A 22,042-nucleotide genomic window follows, 5' to 3' on the forward strand; every position below is an offset into this window, starting at 1 on the left:
TATAATAGGGCAGGAGGCTGAAAAATCTGCCCCCTTTTCAGAGGGTAATTCTGTTCTCACGAAGGGACGTTAGTGGTGCGGAATGGAACACTTTCCATTTCAGGCGAGTGACTGCATCAAGCACTCCCAGCTCAAGTACAGCATGAGTTAGATGCAGCATAAATCTCTCTGCACTGTCCCATCAACCATTCCCAGGTCAGTACGGTATGGTCAGATGCTTGCTTCGTGTACACTGCCCCACTGAGCAAGTCTTAAGTCAAGTGCAACACAGTTCAATACGGAGTAAAGGCCCCTCTACACTGCTCCAATAACTAATCTCAGAAGAGATGCAGGATTTCTATCTGAAACGTTAACCTGTCTCGAAGAATGCTGCCTATCGCTCTGTGTACTTACAGTACTTACTTCATATATTGTACATTTCTGAAGATAAAGTAGTTACAGATTGTACTGTTCCTTTCCTCTCCACCTTGGCTGAGATTCAGTGAACTGTTTAGCTAAACCCCAGACTCGTTTCAAGTCCTTGTTAGGAAGGTTAGTAACTGAAACCAGAGAGGAGCTTTCCAGCTACAGTAGGAGATAACTAATTGGAAGTGTCAGCACAAAAGACTGAGCAGGGATGTGAGTGGGCTGGATGCTTGTCCTTGTGTTGGTTTGTGAATATGTAAATAGTGGGGACATCATTTTGAAGTGAGTGAGGCAGAGTATTTGAGGAGAATTGTTTTGTAAGAGATCCTTCTAGTCAGTGCCAAGTTCTCTTCCATGAATCTTACTGATGCCATTACTGAACTCCCCAGTTGTGCTTTTAATAACCTGAATGCAAAGGTTTTTAAATTTTGCATTTGCTTGTGTGGGACCTTGCCGTGCACAAAATACCTGTCACACTTACCAACAGTAGCTGCACATTCATCCATTCTAGCTAAACATGCTTTGGGATGTTTGAAGGAAGTGTTTGATGCTGCACAAGTTCTTCCTTTCCTCATCGCAGCCCTTGTTAGGGTCTGTCCAACCGCCTTTCAGACCCTGAGACCTAACAGCTGCAGTGCTTTTTTTAAAATTGAAGTTTGAGGATTTGAGACCATATACAGAACCTGCATAGTATTTATGAAAAAAATGGGGAAAAGACTGGTTTTGATGCAGCAAAAACAATGCCAGAAATGAAAGGGGTGAGAATTAATCAAGTAAAAGTCCTGCATCATTTAAAACCTTGTTGACCCCAGTTTGAGTAATGTAACATTTGTGTTACAGGATTCTTTAGTCCTTTTGGAAAATGCCTGTTTTTCACCATATTTGAATTCAAAGGTCAGGCCACTGTTGAATTGATGCTTAAAATTAGTGTCATTTCTGTTTGTGAATGGTAGATTTATCTTTATACATACCTAGTATCAGCTGTTGTTTTAAAATTATTTGGCTGAATCCACCTCTGTTACAGATCAAATAGCATATTCTGTGCTCGTCACACCAGTATTGTAGGCTCTTCAGCATCTCCTCCCATCCCCTGCCCCAAGTGGTCTCTGCTCATCCCCCTAAGCTTGCAAAGCACGTGTGCAGAGTGTGACTGTAGTTGAAGTCAGTGTGAACAGAGAGTGTGTGGACCTGACCTCTGTGGTTTCAGCATAGTGATGTGATTGCTTTAATGACCGATGCACTCATTTTGTTGTAATAAGATTTATTTACAAGATGATTGTAAAAATCAATACAAATAAAATCTATTGATGACAAGTGATTGTGTTTAAAGTTTTACAGATGATAATATAAAGCTTCAGCAGTTAGTGGGGTACCTACAGAGCATACTCAATGACAGTAATCTACAGCTGCCTGCCAAACCCCCATTGCACCATCAGGAGAAGGGTAGGCAGAGGAGCAGAACCTACCAAACAGCAAGTTGGTGAAGTGGAAGCAGGTTACCAACCTGGAAACATTTTCCACCACACAGGTTTGCTAAACCCACAAATAAAATAAACTTGGGCAGACAGGCCAGTCACAGCTCACTTATACACCTGCTTGCAAGCTTTACAGTAACTCTGTTAGATCCAAAAGGTTACTCGTTATGGGTTAAAGTTGTCTTGGTGAGAATCAGATGCATGTTTTTAATAAAGGAAAACAAATGCTACAAAAGTCTGATCCAAAGGCTGGAACTGCACAGCAGGTCAGTCAGCATCTGAAAGAGAATTATCACATCAGAAGTGTCCCATCTGCAATGTTAACCTCAGGTGCTGCCAAGAGCTGCTGTACATGTTGAGTATGTGATTTTATTTCATATCAAAAGGTATCGTGTCACGTCAGTGTAGGAGAGATGCAACCAATAGCCCTCCGTTATGCTTAACTGCACTCATAACAGTGCACCCCACAGATATTCTGCAATATTAAAAAGTCACCGCAGGTGTCAACAGCAATGTGTTAGCCGACAGTGACTTGATAGTTTGCATGAATGAGGTACACGGGCCTGGACAGTTTTAAAAAGAGGAATCTTAAAAAGTGGGATTCAGTTTTGTCAATGATTTCCCAGGAGCAAAGTTTGAAGTACTGGACCCAATTGTGGGGGTTTAGGCACTTTTATTAGAGAATCTCTGATGGTGCTTGCAAGCATGGAGTAGAACATCACACAGCCAACGGCTCCAGAAACTCTTCACCACACCTCAAACTCAGGCCAACACTTTCAGTCCCACCCAAAAAACATTCATAACTAGATTGTTATGGGGAAACACAATTTCTCCCACTTGTAGGTTTTGCTCATTGATAATGTCCAGCTCATTATGTTTACCTCAAAAGTTGATTTAAAAATATAATTAAAATGTAAGTTTAAATGGGACATGGATCAATTAGGTCAAAATGTGCAGTAACCGGTCAGACCGCACTTTGAATACTGCAACCAGCCCTGGTCGCTGGGACAAGGGAGATGATCAAGAGCTGGAGGCAGTGCAGAGAAGAGACAAGCAGTGATCCTTAAGAGTTAAAAGTCTGAGTTGACTAGAATACCCTGGGGCTTCCGAGAGGTAATCTTACGGAGACAAGAGAAAGTTAAAGGAATGGAAATGCGGATTACTTTAAATTGCGAGAGTGGGACAAAAGGGCACAGGTTCAAATGGGTAAAGGGTACATTTTGGAGTGATATTAGGAAATTCTTCAGAATGATGAACACGTAGAATGAACTTCCAGTTAGAGTGGCGAAGGTAAAAACTGGAAACATTTAAGAAACAATTGACTACTAAAATAAAGGCACTTTAGGATCGTTCTGGATGGATGATTTTAGATGGGCCGAATGGCCTTCATCTGTAATTGTCTTGTGAAGTGAATCCATTGAGATCACAAAGTCTATAATCATTGTACTACCATCTTGCCTTCTATTTTGCATTGTGACATTGTCTCCATACAATATTTGATTGAATGGACAGTCACGTGCTTTAAACCAGGTAGTGCTTTCCACCGATCGAATAGTGCGTAGGACACAGCACATGGGAAAGGATCACATCTTCTATTAATATGAGAAACAATGGGTAGGTTTGAAATGTCCAAGAATGTTTTCACCAGCCACTGGTCCTGATCTCCCAAGTTATGAATTACTAGAATAGTCAACTATCAAGATATTCTTCACCCTCTGTCCCCCTCTCCAGCTACAGGATACTCTGTGCTGACCACTTGTAGGTGTTCAGGCAGAATCTTGGCCAGTAAGTGCATGCACCTGTGGTTTGAGAAATAGTCCACATTAAGGTGACACAGCACTCAATGTTCGCCACTGTCCAGAAACTTATCCCATTGTTTTTTTTACATTCCTATTTACAGTTAACTAACAGACACTCAGTTCTGCCATCTAGATCTTGAAAAAGAAGCTCCATTTAGTCCGTCGGCTTTGCTGATTCTGTCCGGGGTCACGCAGGTTCTGTGATCGCGGTGGGCAGTCTGTGGTCTGCTGACACACAGTCTTACCCTCCCCCTCCCCTCGGTGATGTGTTCCTCGTATGTTGTCTGACTGAAGGATCTGCACTCGGCTCACTCGGTCCGTGCGCCCAGCTTTTTCATGTACTCCTGCAACGCGTTGAGTCTGGCATCGATTTCGGAAAGGTCGCACGAGTCCAAATAATTTTCTGGAGAGCAAAAAAGGGCTTTGAGCAGAGATTTTCTTAAATATGCATTTAGATAATCTAACTTGGTGCCAGAGCTACACTAAATAAATACAACCTTGTTTCTTTCCTTGCAGATTCCCTGAGCTACCCACCCTCTGGACCAGATTTTCAGCCGGCTACTAGGGGTGCATAACACCACTCAGTGACAACTCCCTGTTCCCCCTCCCTCCGACAGGTATCTCCCAGCCAAAAGTGGGGCTGAAAGTCTGCGTCACTCAGCTGCATGAGGTTCTAGCACCACCCTGCTAGAACTAGCTGAACACCAGCACTAGGTACCTGGATCGGGCAGGCTGACTCATCCTCTGTTACGATTTGGCCGCTCCCCGAATGCTGCTGCTTGTGTTCAGTGCGAGGGACTGTGCGATTGTACCGTGTGCTTACCTTTGTCAGACGCCTTGGTTCTCTTAGTCGGGGTGCTGGCTAGACGCTTCCTCTGTTTTATCGTCCTCGGAGGCTGGGAAAACAGAACAAAACGGGCTGACATTTCCTAATCTTTGAGTTTAAAGATGGGGAAGGAATGGCAGAGGGAAGGAGATGGACCAGCTCTGGTCACCAAGACACACATTCGAGTGCTGGAGGCAGTGCAGCGAAGAGACATGCAGACGATCACTAGTGTCGGAGCTGCCGCTCGCTATAAACCAGCACCAGAGCTATGCTGTGAAACACAAACCTTCAGAAAAGGGGCTATACGGAGACACTGAAAACTATTATTGGAAGATCAAGTATTGTCACACTGCTCAGTTCTGACATTCCTCTAATCAGTGTTAAATGCTCATATTCCATTTGGGGAAGAAATGTAGAAGAGGGTGGCAGGACAGTGTGATCAGAGGCTAAAGCGTGAACTAAATGAGAAGTGGCATGGGGAATGTGACTGGTGGGGATCCTGTTTTGCAAGGACCGGGGATCTACTCACCAAGTTAGGGCTATTCCAGGAGGCCGATCCCAATGGCCTTCTCGGTTTTCTGCCTCTCTGAAATCTGTTGTTGGGAGGGAGGGAAGGAAAACATTTTTTTTAAAAACGAATTACAGATTGCACTGCAGTTAACCAGCAAAGCCTTAACATCTCTCAACAAGACTCAGTGATTAAATCTGGGATCTTCTGGCCAGTGCAGTGTACACCGAGCTGCCAAATGAATCAGGATCAACAAGCTAACTATACAAACCTGGAACTTAACACCACAAGGCACCCAGAATCATACAGCACAGGAGGCCGCCATTCGGCCCACTGTGTCTGTGCTGGCTCTTTGAAAGAGCTGTCCAATTAGTCCCACTCCCCAGCTCTTTCCCCATTGCCCTGCAAATGTTTTCTTTCCAAGTATATATTCGATTCCCATTTGAAAGTTTTTTGTAATTGGCATCTAGCTTTTTTAATTCATTCCACAGCTAAGTTTCCTCAAAGTGACAGACATATTGGTGGGCAAGAGGTGCTGGGGTTTGGCAGCTGGGTGTAACAGCTGATGTTTACTCTACGTGGCCCTGCGAGCCATTGGGTTCCAGGTATCGCACTACAAATTGTGGTCGCAGGTCAGGGTATTGTTAAAATGTTTGTGACAGTAATCAATGGGGAGCACCAGTGTGGCACATCGGCCTTCTAGTGGTAGCAGTCTCGCCTGAGTCAGACGGTCGTGGGTTCAAGTCCCACTCCTGAGACCTGAACACAAAATCTAGGCTGACACTCCACTGCAATACTGAGGGAGTGCTGCACTGTCGGAGGTGCCGTCTTTCGGATGAGACGTTAAATCGAGGCCCCGTTTGCCCTCTCGGGTGGGCGTAAAATATCCCACGGCCACTATTTGAAGAGGAGCTGGGGAGTTCCCCACAACACGAGCTGTGCTGAGATCCCATCCTGGCCTTGCACTGTTGTCACTAGGATTTGAAGAAAGTAACTGGCGTGTGAAATTTGTGTACTATTCCCACCTGAATGGGAAAAAACACACTGCAATATAATTTGCTAAACTTGTATCGTGTTTGGAGAGAGTACTTTGAACTGTACAACGCCAGGTGAAATGCTGGTAAGTTACAAGTCGGTCACTGGTGGTGGAAACAATTTCAGATGAATTAAGTACATCACACAAGCGTCATATCGGACAACATTAAAGCGCATTTGCTCAAGTGTGATTTTTCCTATTCTATACTGGTACCAAAACACTAAATATACCCTCTGGTAACACTATCCACCTCGAGTCAAATATTTACCTGGGTTTGACAGGTGCTCCACTGTCTTCAAAATCACTGACCGAGCTTGCTGAGGAGAATCTGCCGTGGAGATTTTCCGCTGCAGAAGAGAAGATGGAATGACATGAGTAACATCCCAATGAACAAGGGGAGAACTCACCCCTTAGCCCGACAGATCCTGAGGGGACAACAACCCCATTCACACATGCACCCCAAGGACTATCTTCACACAGACTCCAAGATGACAATCACTCGCTACCTTTCCACTGACCTCAAGAGACTGGATAAACACTCCTGCCCAACCCAAACACAGACCTGAAGGATTATTGGTCCCTCCTTTGCATTTTGAAGTAATATTCTGGATTTACTTTATCTATACCACTTAATATTTCATCTACTTCAATCAAGTCCCTTCCCTTTAAGTTTCCTCTGAAGAGCATGGAACTTCAATGTTCTCTAATCTTTCCTTGTAGACTTTTGCAAATATCCTTTGCTGCATCCTCAGTCTCTGCCTGTAAGAACATAAGAAATAGGAGCAGGAATATGCCATACAGCCCCTCGGGCCTGCTGTGCCATTCAATAAGATCATGGCTGATCTTCAACCTCAACTCCACTTTCCCGCCTGATCCCCATATCCCTTGATTCCCTTAGAGTCCAAAAAGCAGTTTGCAGTGTTTTGGATGGGCAGGAGTGCTTATCCAGTCTCTTGAGGTCAGTGGAAAGGTAGAGAGTGATTCTATTCTAGGGTCATCAGCAAATCTAACAAGCTGACAATCAGATTGTTTTGCGAATAAGTTATGCATTGGGATAGAATCAGTGTAAAAAGTATAGAGGGTGCAGAATTCTTAAAATGCATTCAGGAGAACTTTTTTAGCCAGTACTTAAGCAAGCCCAACAAGAGAGGGGGCAGTTCTGGATTTAGTTTTAGGGAATGAAGCTAGGCAGGTGGAAGGCGTATCAGTGGGAGAGCATTTTGCTGGTAGTGATCATAATTCAGTTAGGTTTAGCACAGTTATGGAAAAGGACAAAGATAGAACAGGACTAAAAGTTCTCAATTGGGGAAAGGCAAATTTTACTAAGCTGAGAAGTGATTTAGCAAAAGTGGACTGGAAACAGCTACTTGAAGGTAAGTCGGTGTCAGAGCAGTTGGAGGTATTCAAGGGGGTAGTGAGGGTTCAGAGCAAATATGTTCCCATAAAAAAATAGGGTGAGACTGTCAAATCTAGAGTCTTGTAGATGGCAAGAAGCATACAGGGTAAGAGAAGGCAAAAAAGGGAAGCTTACGTCAGATACCGAGAGCTCAATACCGCAGAAAGCCTAGAGGGGTATAGAAAGTGCAGGGGTGAAATTAAAAAGTAAATTAGGAAAGCAAAGAGAGGGCATGAAAAAATACTAGCAAGTAAAATCAAGGAAAACCCAAAGATGTTTTATAAATACATAAAGACCATAAGAGGTGCTTAAGAGGCATACGGGATACTTTCCTTTATTAGCTGAGGCATAGAATATTAGAGCAGGGAGGTTATGCTATAACTATATAAAGCTTTAGTTAGGCCACAGCTTGAGTACTGCGTACAGTTCTGGTTACCACATTTCAGGAGAGATGTGATTGCACTAGAGAGGGTACAGAGGAGATTTATGAGGATGTTACCAGGACTGGAGAATTTTAGCTATGAGGAAAGATTGGATAGGCTGGGATTGTTTTCTTTGGAACAGAGGAGGCTGAGGAGAGATTTAATTGAGGTGTATAAAATTATGAGGAGCCTAGATAGAGTGGATAGGAAGGACCTATTTCCCTTAACAGAGGGGTCAATAACCAGGGGCATAGATTTAAAGTAATTGGTAGAAGAATTAGAGGGGAGCTGAGGAGAATTTTTTTCACCCAGAGTGTGGTAGGGTGGAACTCACCGCCTGAAAGGATGGGAGAGGCAGAAACCCTCATCGCATTTAAAAAGTACTTGGATATGCACTTGAAGTGCCATAACCTACAAGGCTATGGACCAAGTGCTTGAAAGTGGGATTAGGCTGGATGGCTCTTTCTTGGCTGGCACAGACACAATGGGCCGAATGGCCTCCTTCTGTGCCATAAATTTCTATGATTCTATGCATATTAGAAATGACAAGAGTCCAAGCATAGGCCTTTGTGGGACTCCACCCCAATAAGGTTAGTCAGGCAGGATCTTCGTGTTATGTTTAACATCTTTTTGCATCTCTAATTTAATCTGTTTCATCAAATTCCAGTGCTCCCGACAGAGTTCTCACCTTCCTTTTCCATTGAATAATGGGTTTTTATTCTCGTTGTACGACTGATTAATTTGAGGCAGACTGTTCACCTTATATTAAAAAACAATGAAACTCCGTCAGATGGGAGTTGGGGGGCGGAAAGAGATTTCTCAGCCCTCCCCTTCATGAGGGCTGCAATAACTGGTGTCCCCCTTCTAACAAATTCAGATCAACTCAGTCCCCCTGAATTTAAAAACCAAGTAGAGTTTGCTTTGGCTAAGTTGTCAACAGGAAAGTCTCCTGATGTTCTACCCAGTACACAGATTGCAGGCTGGCTCCCAGTGATGGTCTAAGCACGAGACCCACCCCTCATCCTCCAACCCCTACCTGACGAGCTCCGAGCGCGGCTTCGACTGCCCGCTTGCATCTTCCCGGCGCTGCCTTCTCGGGAGCAGTTTCGGGATTTCGGCCTTCCTCGCTCATCGTTGGTCAGGCAGCTCATGCTCCTGTAGATCTTCTTCAAGCTGCACAAGAGAGAGAGATGGTCGTGGCAAACATCAGCGTCAGCGTATAAACATGGCATAGACCTCAGCCATGACTCAGTGGGTTGCACTCTCGCCTCGGAGTCAGAAGGTCGTGGGTCATGCCCTACTCCAGGGACTTGAGCTCATAATCCAAGCTGACACTTCCAGTGCCAGTACTGAGGGAGTGCTGCACTGTCGGAGGTGCCGTCTTCCAGATGAGACGTTAAACCGAGGCCCCGCCTGCGCTCGCAGGTGGACATATAAAAGTTGCCATGGCACTACTTCGAAGAGGAGCAAGGATGTTCTACCCGGTGTCCTGGCCAATATTTATTCATCAACCAACACCTAAAACAGATGATCTTGTCATTATCGCCTTGCTATTTGTGGGACCTTGCTGTACCCAAATTGGCTGCTGCGTTGCCTACATCACACCACCTCACGACGTCCCAAAAGCGCTTTACAGCCAATGAGGTATTTTTGAAATTTAGTCACTGTTTAAATGTAGGAAACACAAAGAAAGAAAAGAACGAACCAACAGATATCTACATCACCGTAGTAGGCTGTCACAGCAGTAAAAGATAATCTCACTCACCAGAACCATTTGTAAACTGCTATGTAAAGACTCGGACCCCGCCACTCAATACACCACAGTGCTTTTATTTAACAGTCTCCCCTTTCAATAACTTACTTTTTCTGGTCCGTCTCCTTCTGTTTGCGTTCCTTTTCGTGCACATACGCAGTGGGGTCAAAGCGGGGTTGTCGGGTCCCTGAGGAGAATAAAGGCTATGAGCATGAGACCAGTTTGACTGCACCCTGCCACTGAAGCCCTGTACTATACTTACATTAAGCATCCTAAGGCACATTACCACTGAGGGAGGGGGGCCATTACAAGATTCCCCTCCCGAGGTGGGGCGATTGGGAGGGGTCATGGATACCCAGTAACAGGCCTGACTCCCAGGTCCCAATCACCAATCACCCCCGTGCTCCCTGACCTACATTGGCTCCCGGTCCGGCAACGCCTCGAATTTAATATTCTCATCCTCATGTTCAAATCTCTCCATGGCCTCGCCCCTCCCTATCTCTGTCACTTCCTCCAGCCCCACAACCCTCCGAGATCTCTGCGCTCCTCCAATTCTGGCCTGTTGCGCATCCGTAATTTCCTTCGCCCCGCCATTGGCGGCCATGCCTTCAGCTGCCTAGGCCCTAAGCTCTGGAATTCTCTCCCTAAACCTCTCCGCCTCTCTCTCTTCCTTTAGGATGCTCTTTAAAACCTAATATCTCCTTATGTGGCTCGGTGTCAAATTTTGTTTGATAATCGCTCCTGTGAAGCGCCTTGAGATGTTTTATTATGTTAAAGGCGCTATATAAATGCAATTTGTTGTTGCAACCAGTCTGCTGCTTCCTTTTCAACATCTTTTTTACTTTGTACCATTGTTTGTGTGCAGATTATAGTTTGTAGTGGGGGACTGTGTGCAGGGAGCACTTGTTTTGCTGCTCCAATAACACGGCTGTCCTAATAGCCTGCATGCACCGGGCCCAAAGTGTATGGCATTGCAGTGAAGAAGGGCTCCACTGGGCTGGACTGACTTATAGGGACCATTAGCTTTGTTACAGTTAATCACACACTCAATTGTGGGGTTAAGACTGGTGATCTTGCTCAGAGAGGCCACGCACTGCCTGGAGCCGGAGATGGAAATGTCACACCGATACAGTACGTGGCAGCGTTCAGGGAGATTTCCACTGCATCTAACCTGTTGTATATGTCTGGCCTTGGGAGTGCATGATGCAGACACACTAGATGCCCAAAATTGTAAAAGTGTTCCATACCTTAACAATAATTTCATCTTAATAAGCACAAAATTAATTTAGAGGAACATGGAGGATGTTGACAGAACATTTAACCAAAAAGGCCCTCGAAACACAAAGCATGATTACGAGCACAAAGATCAAACATTTTTACTTGATTTGCAAGAGTTTCTTCTGCACAGGGTCATGTTTTCTTGTTGGATGAGCTAAGCTGTACCTGTTGGAGAGGGTGACGGTCTGGGCACATGGCAACGATTTCCTTGCTGGCTCTCCCTGGAAGACGACCGTTCCCTCTCACGAAACGTTGCCCACCGGCCACTTCTCTCTCTAGACGTGGACCTTTCCCTCTCTCGGGACCCCGACCACAGCTTGCCCCTCTCCTGCAAGGCAGACTGACTGACCTCACGAGCTTTGGTGGCCGAGTCTGCCCTGGTCTGAGAACGTCGGCCAGAGCTGAGATTTAAATTCGATCGGTTTTGTGGCGAGGGTCCCACTGGAGTGAGTCGACTGAAAGGAAATAGCAGAGCGTCAGCCAGACACGGTCTAGGGAGCAGCGTGGGGTGGTGGGGGAAGAGGAGAGGGGAGAATGTTTTTAAATTCTGTATTTGTTAATAGCTAAGCGGAACCACCTGCCCTTAGGGAGTATTGGGATCAGCAAAACAAAGAGGAGCGAACATCACAACACTACAGCTAAAGCAGACTAGTTAGGACCCAGGTAAAGATCAGGAACATCCCGGTCCCCTCTGAAAGAAAAATATCCCCAGAACTGCACCACTGGTGATCACGGATACAAGGCGGAGGTGAATTGTAGCTTACAAGATAAAAATGGCCACATCACTGGGGACAGGGGGAAAGAACAGATGCAGGTTTGGATGGTTTATATGTAGAGTAATGGATATGCAGGAATCTGATCGAGGGGGCTGCACATTATTAATAATACGACAATAAAGCTCAAAACAATGATTTTTATGACATAAAACAGGTACAGCTGCAGACGGCAGTGTTGACACTGGCTGCCCACAGCTGAAAACTAAAGAGCTAGGACCAGGTAATAGGATTAAGGACTGTGATCCTATTTACTGAAGGTTCATTGAGAAATTATCAGAAGATAATTACAGATGGGGAGGCCATTCAGCCCATCTTAGTTCATCCATCCAGAAAGACCCTAAAGTCCCCCCCCCATTGCAGCAGTTCTGCTGTTAATTGAAGTTTCTCTTCTCCTCTTCTGAAGGTGCTCTCTCTTGCTGGGGTAAAATCCCATGGGTGGCAGCTGCCTACCTGAACTCCATCCAAGGGACCACTCTTCATGTACGAACAGGCCCAGGCAGTGATTGTTAGCAGGCTACATGACCATGTGGGCATTACAGCCAAGCACAATCTTGCCCTCACCCGATTTCCACACACATTCACACAGGATCATTGGATGATTTCCCCCCCTCCCTGCCCAAGGGGTGTGGAGGTTAATTGCCTCGGCAGGGATCAGCAAACTCAGCACAGACTGGAAATCAACACCCCGTGCTTTATAATGTTATGCATCAGGAGTTTCTGTCGCAAACTCACCCCCTTTTGTACAAGGCCAGCTCAATGGTCAGATTCTTCAAGCGCACTTTCAGTTTCCGCTCGGAAGCCTTTACCTCTTCGAGCTGAAATTTAAAAAAAACAAACAAAACTGGAAGCGCAAAACCAAACACGTTCAAAACGCTCGTGAGGCAGGATCCAGTGTCGAATGGCAATGGGAACGGGCAGCAAAGCCACAGCACTAGCGACACACACGCAGGGCTTTCAGAATCGTCTATCGCTGGGTGCTGTGATATTTTTAATTAATATCTCTGATCTCAGCCCGGTGTGCTATTCCCTGAATACAGCATCCATTAACACACTGTCACACACGGCTCACTCCCTGCAACACAGTTAAAGGCTCACTACAAGAGGCAAAATTAGGGGGTCACGAGCATTTAGAAAGGTTAATTAAAAACAATACTGTAAATAGGTCAGACATGTTAAGTCACTTCTGACAATAGTGACCACAGCTCCACAGCACCACCAGCAGGTATTGAATGCTAGGGCAATTTTTAAAATATGCTGATCGTGTTAGATGAAGAGGGGTGAACATAAGAACATAAGAAATAGGAGCAGGAGTAGGCCAATCGGCCCCTCGAGCCTGCTCCGCCATTCAATAAGATCATGGCTGATCTGGTCCTAACCTCAAATCTAAAATCATGTCCAATTTCCTGCCTGCTCCCCGTAACCCCTAATTCCCTTTACTTCTAGGAAACTGTCTATTTCTGTTTTAAATTTATTTAATGATGTAGCTTCCACAGCTTCCTGGGGCAGCAAATTCCACAGACCTACCACCCTCTCAGTGAAGAAGTTTCTCCTCATCTCAGTTTTGAAAGAGCAGCCCCTTATTCTAAGATTATGCCCCCTCGTTCTAGTTTCACCCATCCTTGGGAACATCCTTACCGCATCCACCCGATCAAGCCCCTTCACAATCTTATATGTTTCAATAAGATCGCCTCTCATTCTTCTGAACTCCAATGAGTAGAGTCCCAATCTACTCAACCTCTCCTCATATGTCCGCCCCCTCATCCCCGGGATTAACCGAGTGAACCTTCTTTGTACTGCCTCGAGAGCAAGTATGTCTTTTCTTAAGTATGGACACCAAAACTGTATGCAGTATTCCAGGTGCGGTCTCACTAATACCTTATATAACTGCAGCAATACCTCCCTGTTTTTATATTCTATCCCCCTAGCAATAAACGCCAACATTCCGTTGGCCTTCTTGATCACCTGCTGCACCTGCATACTAACCTTTTGATTTTCTTGCACTAGGACCCCCAGATCCCTTTGTACTGCAGTACTTTCCAGTTTCTCGCCATTGAAATAACAACTTGCTCTCCGATTTTTCCTGCCAAAGTGCATAACCTCACATTTTCCAATATTGTATTGCATCTGCCAAATCTCCACCCACTCACCCAACCTGTCTATATCCCCTTGTAGGTTTTTTATGTCCTCCTCACTCTCTACTTTCCCTCCCATCTTTGTATCATCTGCAAACTTTGATATGTTACACTCGGTCCCCTCCTCCAAATCGTTAATATAGATTGTAAAGAGTTGGGGACCCAGCACCAACCCCTGCGGAACACCACTGGCTACTGGTTGCCAGTCCGAGAATGTACCATTTATCCCAACTCTCTGCTTCCAGTTAGATAACCAATCCTCCACCCATGCCAGAATATTACCCCCAATCCAGTGATTCTTTATCTTGAGCAATAATCTTTTATGTGGCACCTTGTTGAATGCCTTCTGGAAGTCTAAATACACTACATCCACTGGTTCCCCTTTATCCACTCTGTACGTTATGTCCTCAAAGAACTCAAGCAAATTTGTCAGACATGACTTCCCCTTCATAAAGCCATGCTGACTTTGTCCTATTAAATTATGTTTATCCAAATGTTCCGCTACTGTCTCCTTAATAATAGACTCCAAAATTTTACCCACCACCTTTGGTGGTAAAATTTTGGAGTCTATTATTAAGGAAACCTTTGTATTTTTGCCTCACCTAAATGTGCTTGTTGGGACAGTGTTGAGGTAGCTATACTTTACATCTTACCAAAGCTGTACTTGACCAGGAAGTGATTAATAATGACTCTGGGTGACAAAGTGGGGTGGGGGGGTGAGAGGGGAGAGAGAGTGGGGGAGAAAAGGGGGAAGGGATTCCAGTCCAGAGATTCTTCAGTTCAAATGAGCAAAATTTCACAAGTAGAAAACGTCTCAATTTCTAGATGTCTGCCATATTTCATAATTCCCAAAAATTTATCAAACAGAAACAAAACACTGCCATATTCATTTTCAAGACACTGAACAGTAACGCTGCTGGCCGTGCACGGTTATCTGAAGCTTCACCTCATCCAGGAGTTGCCGGTATTCCTGGTTCCGCTTATTTGCTGCTCTCTGGTTTTTCGTTTTCTCCTTCATCAGTTCCTCCTCCAAGCTTTGGATGATCTTTTTCAGGATTTTCATCTCTTTGGCTATGGTGGCCGAGCTGGAGAGCTTCACCTCCTCCTGGAGCTGCAGTATCATGACCTCCAGCTCCTGTTTCTCCTGCAGCAGCTTATCGAACCTGAGGAGCACGCAGAGTAATAACTGCATTAAAAAGCTCTGCCATAGCGCATTTTATCTCCCGACAGCTCAGCTGTTAAAGACCATGCAGCAGCGCTGCTACAGTTAGCCTCCGCATTCCTGCTGGAAAGTACACAGAATTTTACAGCGCAGAAACAGGCCATTCAGCCCAACGGGTCTATGTCGGAATGCAAGAAGAACTTGCATTTATATAGCGCCTTTCACAACCTCAGGATGTCCCAAAGTGCTTCACAGCCAATTAATTATTTTTGAAGTTGTGGTGAAAGGGAAACGCGGCAGGCCAATTTGCACACAGCAAGATCCCACGAACAGATAAATGACCAATTTATCTGTTTTAGTGACGCTGGTTGAGGGATAAATATTGGCCAGGACACCATGAGAATTCCCCTGCTCTTCTTTGAATAGTGCTGTGGAATTTGTTTGGTCCACCTGAGGGGGCAGACAGGGCCTCGGTTTAACGTCTCATCTGAAAGACGGCACCTCCTACAGACTAAGGGTTGTGGAATTAAAGGGAGGATAGCAAACTGGATTAAAAATTGGTTAAAAAGGAGAAAACAGTTTAGGAGTTAAGGGCAGTTTTTCAGAGTGGTTGGAAGTGGGTTGTGGTGTCCCACAGGGTTCAGTTCTGAGGCCACTTCTGTTCCCCGTGTATATTAAAGATTTGGATATAGGCCTAGAGGGAGTGGTGTTGAAATTTTCAAATGATAGCAAAATAATAGGTATAGTTAATTCTTTAGACGACCATAAGAAGCTGCAAAGGAATATTAATAAGATGGGTGAATGGGCTAAAAAGTAGATAATGGAATTCAATGCGAGGTGATGCATTTTGGTTAAAATAGTAATTATCCTCTGAATGAACGCAGGCTTGGCACAATGGAAGAGCAGAGGGATTTGGGGGTACAGGTTAACAGACCGCTAAAGGCAGCACCTCAGGTTGATAAGGCTGTTAAAAAAAAAGCTAATAGAATTCTAGGTTTTATCTCAAGGAGCACAGAATATAAAAACAAAGAGGTAATGGTGAGTCTTTATAAAACCTTAAGACCTCAGTTGGAGTACTGAGTGCAGTATTGGACTCCACACTACAGGAAGAATACTGAAGCTTTAGAAAGCGCACAACGTAGACACACTAGGATGCTGCCCGAGATGAGGAAATACAAATACAAAGAAAGGCAGTGAAAAATTGTGTCCTTTTTGTTAGAGCAGTAAAGATTACAGGGCAATATGATAAAAGTTTAAAATTCTGAAAGGATGGGATAGGGTAGATAGAAGCAGACTGTTTCCAGTAGTTGAGGAGTCAAGAATGAGGGGCCATAGATACAAGATTAAATGAAAGAGATTTAAGATCAAGAGGGCAGGAGAAACTTCTTTGCACAGAGTTGTTAGGCTGTGGATTAGTGGTTGATGCAGAAATTATGTCAACATTCAATATCAGATTGGATAGGTGGATGACGGAAAAGGGTGTTGAAGGGATATTGGAACAGCAGAATTATTTGCTCATATGGAGGGTAAATGTTAACACAGTAGCTGTGCCATGTTTCCTACTGACTTCCTATTAAGGACTGCAGGTCCCAGTCGTATCCTGGCGTTGTGGTGTCATAACAATGCAATACTCTGCTTCTACAGCACATCATCCTGCTGTGGAGAGCGTTAATTCTATAGTCTCACTGATGAGAGGTGGGCGGTGATGTGAAGAAAATAAATTGGGATGGGGCGGGGGGGGGGGGGGGGGGGGTCAGGAAGGGGAAGGGGGAAAACAAAGAGGAAGAAAAAAAGAGGAAGTTGCTAAGACTCACTCTGCTCTCAACCGCTTGAGTTCTGTGTCACGGTAATCCTTGCCCTGCTTTGACCTCACAGCGGCAAGTTCCTCTTTCAGTCCTCGAATTACTTTCTGGAGAGCAACTGGATCCGGCTTCCCTGTGTAGGGTAGTGGCAGTGGGTAGTGTATCCTGCAGACATCGAGAAGAAAGAACAGCTGCTATTTTGAGACAGTCATTTTTTTTTTCAGGGGGTGGAAAAACAATTTTTGCTTCTTAATTTTGACAAACAATTATGAGAATATCTCAAAAACTTATGAACCTATTCAAGACCTTCCGTTCTGCTCAGGGGTGTTCAAACTATGATCTGTGGAGTCCCATATAGGCCAGACCAGGTAAGGACGGCAGGTTTCCTGCCCTAAAGGAACCAGTTGGCTTTTTACAACAATCCAACAGCTTTTACTGATTCCAGCTTTTTATTTCCAGGTTCATTCCTCAAACTGTCATGGTGGGGTTTGAACTCACATTCTCAGGATTACTAGTGCAGTAACATAACCACTACTCTACCATACCCCCTGTGATTGATACTTAAAATTGTGTAGGTGAATACGTAGATAAAGCGATAGCCAAGTTTTCCATGATGCATCTGTGTAGCTCAACAACAAAAAAAAATTTATTCTACTTGATTTTCTGGCCAGCAGCAAAGTTTATGTAGATAAAAGTTAAGTTGATAGATACAATTTCTAGAATACATTTCTAGATCAATGAAAGACGAACAAAAGGGGTTTATTCTCCGTGGTCTTGTGGCTGATTACTCATTGCAGTAAATCCTTGAAACAAAACAAAAGAATCATTCAAAATAATGCTATTATATTCACTTGGCAACTGTAACCTCACGCTGTCCTTTTTTAGCTGAATGGTCTTTTTCAAATCATTGACAATGATTGCTCCAGTTGCCTGAAGTGCTGTCCAATTACAGTAGTTTAAGGTCGGACATCCTACATCTAAATTAGGTTGTTCTAAAGTTTTGCGAGAGCCCTTTGGAAGGCATGTGAGAGAAGATTTTGGAGGGACAAAGACTGGCAGGCTAGAAGATAACGAAAGGCAATTTAACAAGACCCGAATCAGTGGACCACTGAAAGCAACTCCAGCTAATCTGCTACGACATGAAAGAGGTCTCATCTTTTTTCATTAAAGATAAACGTTAGAAACGTACCTGAAAAAATACTCGTGCTATTCTACCAAATATATATTGTAGCCTTGAAAACTGACTCTTATATTAGTGTCGGGTCAAACCCAATTGATATTGTACAATTCAGAATCTGTGGACTACATTAAGTATCAGTAACTTTTACGCTGATTGATGATACTGAATCTTATAATGGCGATAATCGTAATGATATGGATATAGTTAAATAAAGCAGTTGGTCGTACATTGGGTTTTGTGTTATGCCCTTGATTTCTTCCAAGCGGGATAAGATTGCAGTGTTACACTGTTTTCACGTTAACCACTAGCTGTGAATTTCTTCCGGTCAGTTGATTTATGTAGGATGAAAGCTCAAGCCAAAACAAGATCGTACAATGTCCTAGACTTGGGTGATAAATTCTGAGGAAGGTTGGGATTCAATTCTTCCCGACATACCTGTCAAACTCCACTGAGTAAATGAGGATGAGGTAGCGTTTGGCGTTGAGTGCTCCCGATTTCGGTGGCGGCACGTGCCTCATTGCAACTCCAGTTTTACGGTTTCTTAGCAACTCCAGGTCGGAATAGGTCAGTAGGTCAAGGGTCACTGATTCACTGCTCTAAACAAAAATCAAGATCAAAAGATGCTGCAATCTGCATTCTCACCCTGACCCTCACAGCATCGGGAATGAGAGTTCAGATCTGACCTATTTCTTTAAAAGTGCTGACTCCATACCCCTCCCCACTACATTTGTTCAGACTTCTGAGAAGCAGTTTTATTTTGCATTTGAGAAGGAGTGCTTGGAATGAACACAGTGCATAACAGATGGGAAGTGCCAGCATTCCTAACCTCGGAGAATAAAAACAATTTCACTAGAAATACAATTCTGTATTTTATCCCCAATTTGGAAAGAATATAGAGGTTAGCAAACAAAAAGCAACGAAAGGAAACTTAAAGCACGAATATTAGGAATAGTGCTTCTGTACATTTTCAGGGAGGGAGGGAGGGGAAAGAGAGAGAAAACGAACACAGACGAGAAGATCCTCAGATATGAAAGAAGTACTCAAGTCTTGCCTGGCCTTGGGCTTAAAGCAGTGCAGAATAGACACTAGCAATAGACATTTGCTCAGTTTAACCAGGCTGTACCTTTGTGATGGCTGACTCCAGCATGTTGCAGAAAATTGAGAACTGTTTGAAGTTTCCGGTTTTGTGAGTGACATCCTCGATATCTGCAACAAACAGAGAGATAAGATGGACAGAGTCAGTTAGATCATCGCCCCTCCCAACAAGGTTTAACCTCCCACCCCCTTCCACGCTATTGCCTAGGCAACAGCATGTCATGAATCATGCGGATTCATAAAGTACAGTTCCACAGATTCCTCCAGTACATCCTCAAAATGGCCAGTCCTTATACGTGAGCCTAGACAGTGTCAGCAGGTATTTGACCATGTAGGACATGAGAGCTGAGCCCCACATCCACTTTCTAGCAGCAGTGCACGTCTGGACAGTGATTACACACAAGAACCCTTACCACTAGTCCAGGAGCGTAGAGGACACTTGCAGCACCCCTACATGCTTTGGCTGAGATCAGGCAGCTCAGCACAGATCAGATGAACCTTGCTCAGTGCAACATTGGACTGAGCATTTAGTCAATAAACTATCGAGAGAGCTTGGGAAAAATACTTCTGAACTGTTCTACAATTAAAAATACTGGGAATGTATAAATGCAGGACACAGGTAGAAGGAGGTTATATTGATCACATGAGAAAGGGCAGCTTTGTACTTACAAATAGCCTCAAATTCCCCTCTCCACTGGTCAGAAGTCAGCCTGTCCTCAACTTCCACCTCCAACACATCGCCAGTCACCATCATAGTGACTATATACTCGATCCCTCGGAAAACATAATTTGCTTGTACAGAAGAACCTCCTTCCATGGTGTCGGCAGTTGAGCAGATCCTACTTCAGGGCAAGGCAACAAGACCCAGTGAGTCTCAACAGAGGCAACGTGGAATTATATCTCTTAAGCTGTTGAAAGAAAAAAAAAATCTTAGAAGTGGGATAAAATACCACGTAAGGATGTTAAATGTCACCAACATACTGTTCAAGTGTGTTTTTTTGGTGCATGGGGTCCAAACTGAACACCCTCCTTTAAATGCTGTCCTAGCTCTCCCTCATTAAGTATACCACCCAGTGTGGTACTGATTATCACAGGCCAGGATGAAAGGGGAAAAAAAAAGTTTGCGTTTATATAGTATCTTTCAAGTCCTCAGATGCTTCACACCCAGTGAATTACTCTTTAGGTAAGTAACTTTCACCACAGACAAGCACAAGGGCCATCCCGATTTGGAAATATATCGCCGTTCCTTCATCGTCGCTGGGTCAAAATCCTGGAACTCCCTTCCTAACAGCACTGTGGGAGAACCGTCACCACACGGACTGCAGCGGTTCAAGAAGGCGGCTCACCACCACCTTCCCAAGGGCATTTAGGGATGGGCAATAAATGCCGGCCTCGCCAGCGACGCCCACATCCCATGAACGAATAATAAAAAAAGCACAAGGGCAGAGGCACACAGGAACACCATCAGCACCAAACCACACTCCATCCTGACTTGGACATATATCGCCGCCGTTCCTTCATCGTCTCTGAGTCAAAATCCTGGAACTCCCTACTTAATAGTACTTGGGGGAGCACCTTCACACGGAGTCTGCAACGGTTCACCAACACTTTCCCAAGGGCAATGAAGGATGAGCAATAAATGCTATGCTTACTAGAGATACCCATAGAGAATGAATTTAAAAAAACACTGCACAGCGTGGTACCAACCCACAACAGACGAGGAAAGTCCCAGGTTTGATCTCTGGTCTGTTCTGAGCCAACCGAATTTAGCTTGGAGGGGGAGGAAGCAGGGGGCAGTTGAGGCACTACAACTGGCCTCTGCATTAACCTGGTTGCCGGGGCCGGGGGGGCGGCAAGAGCAGGAAGATTAGCCAGGGACCCAGCTCCTAGTCACTGCCCAGTGGCCCGTGCTGGACTGGTTGTGGGGGTTAAAGGGCAGGACAGGAGTAGACTCATAAGTGATGCCCCCCACAGTCGAATGGCCCAACCAATCTCAACACATGGTCACTACGGCAAGATAGTGATGGCAGCCGGACCCCAGCACCTTCAGGAAAAGGGGAGTGTGGGGGGGGGGGGGGGGGGGGGAGCGGGAAATGTGACTCCTGACACGGCAGCTACAACCCGAGAGGCCCCGATTCCCGGTGGTGGATCACTCGGGGCCCGATCCAAGCGGGCCGGACCTCCGCCACCACCCCCTTTAACACGGCTCCCCTTCGCCGCCCAAACCCTCGCACCTCCCCAAGGCCCTCGTACCGGAGCGTTAATCCGTTTTATCTCTCCCTCCCGGCTGTGCTGCACAATCCGCCGCCGCCGCCGCCGGGCCCGCGCTCCGTTTCTAGGCGGCGAGAAGCCCGGGTTACCGCGCGCAACCTAACCTGTCAACACGCTTGCTCCCGCCTACTGCCGGCCGTGATTCGCCCAATGCCCACCAGGTGCAAATACTATTGGCTGATCGTCAACGTCAATCAAAAACGGAGCAGGCTCGCGTTCGATTGACGCGTAGTTGGCAACGGGACGCACCATAAAGGGGGAACGATTAAAAAGGGGGGGGGTGGAAGAATGAAGAATATAATTCGGATATCTTTAACTTTCTGTAAAAGCATAAGACGATATTTGTAATTTGTATAATTATTTTATTATGAATTTAATAATTAGGTTAACTGTTCCTTTTTGACTATTTATTTAAAAGTCTGTTATTTATTGAATACTCCACCCCTAATCTTTATGCAAGTGGTTTAGTAGAGCTGCGAGGGCCGTTGTAATGACGTCATTTCCATGCGACCCTGTCGATAGCTGTCAATCACAGAGTTGAGGCGGTTGGTTCTTCATAGCAACAGACATGGCAACAAGCAAATGCTGACAGCTCACATATGGCCTTATGAACATGGAGGCAAGGAGTTGGACTGAAAGTGCAGTGGGACACACAGGCTTTGATAATAACTTAAGCTGCAGACATAGCATCATTTCCAATCAACCAACATTGCTGGAACAGGATGA

General features: G+C 45.0%; 1 protein-coding gene across 1 annotated transcript; it reads right to left on the reverse strand.

The window, feature by feature from the left end:
* Window positions 1-1,649: 1,649 nt before the first annotated feature.
* ccdc61 (coiled-coil domain containing 61) lies at window positions 1,650-21,421 on the reverse strand. The gene is made up of 14 exons (XM_067974905.1): window positions 21,299-21,421; window positions 19,715-19,953; window positions 19,074-19,156; window positions 18,386-18,546; window positions 16,783-16,935; window positions 14,753-14,969; window positions 12,407-12,489; window positions 11,064-11,353; window positions 9,729-9,807; window positions 8,904-9,040; window positions 6,318-6,396; window positions 5,035-5,098; window positions 4,503-4,575; window positions 1,650-4,082 (listed from the first exon to the last, which is right to left on the reverse strand). The coding sequence occupies exons 2-14, from the start codon at window positions 19,860-19,862 to the stop codon at window positions 3,988-3,990; spliced, it is 1,662 nt and encodes a 553-aa protein (XP_067831006.1). The 5' UTR covers window positions 19,863-19,953; window positions 21,299-21,421; the 3' UTR covers window positions 1,650-3,987.
* Between the last annotated feature and the right edge of the window lie 621 nt (window positions 21,422-22,042).

The sequence above is a fragment of the Heptranchias perlo genome, chromosome 41 (genome assembly GCF_035084215.1).
Source record: "Heptranchias perlo isolate sHepPer1 chromosome 41, sHepPer1.hap1, whole genome shotgun sequence".
Taxonomy (NCBI): Eukaryota; Metazoa; Chordata; class Chondrichthyes; order Hexanchiformes; family Hexanchidae; genus Heptranchias; species Heptranchias perlo.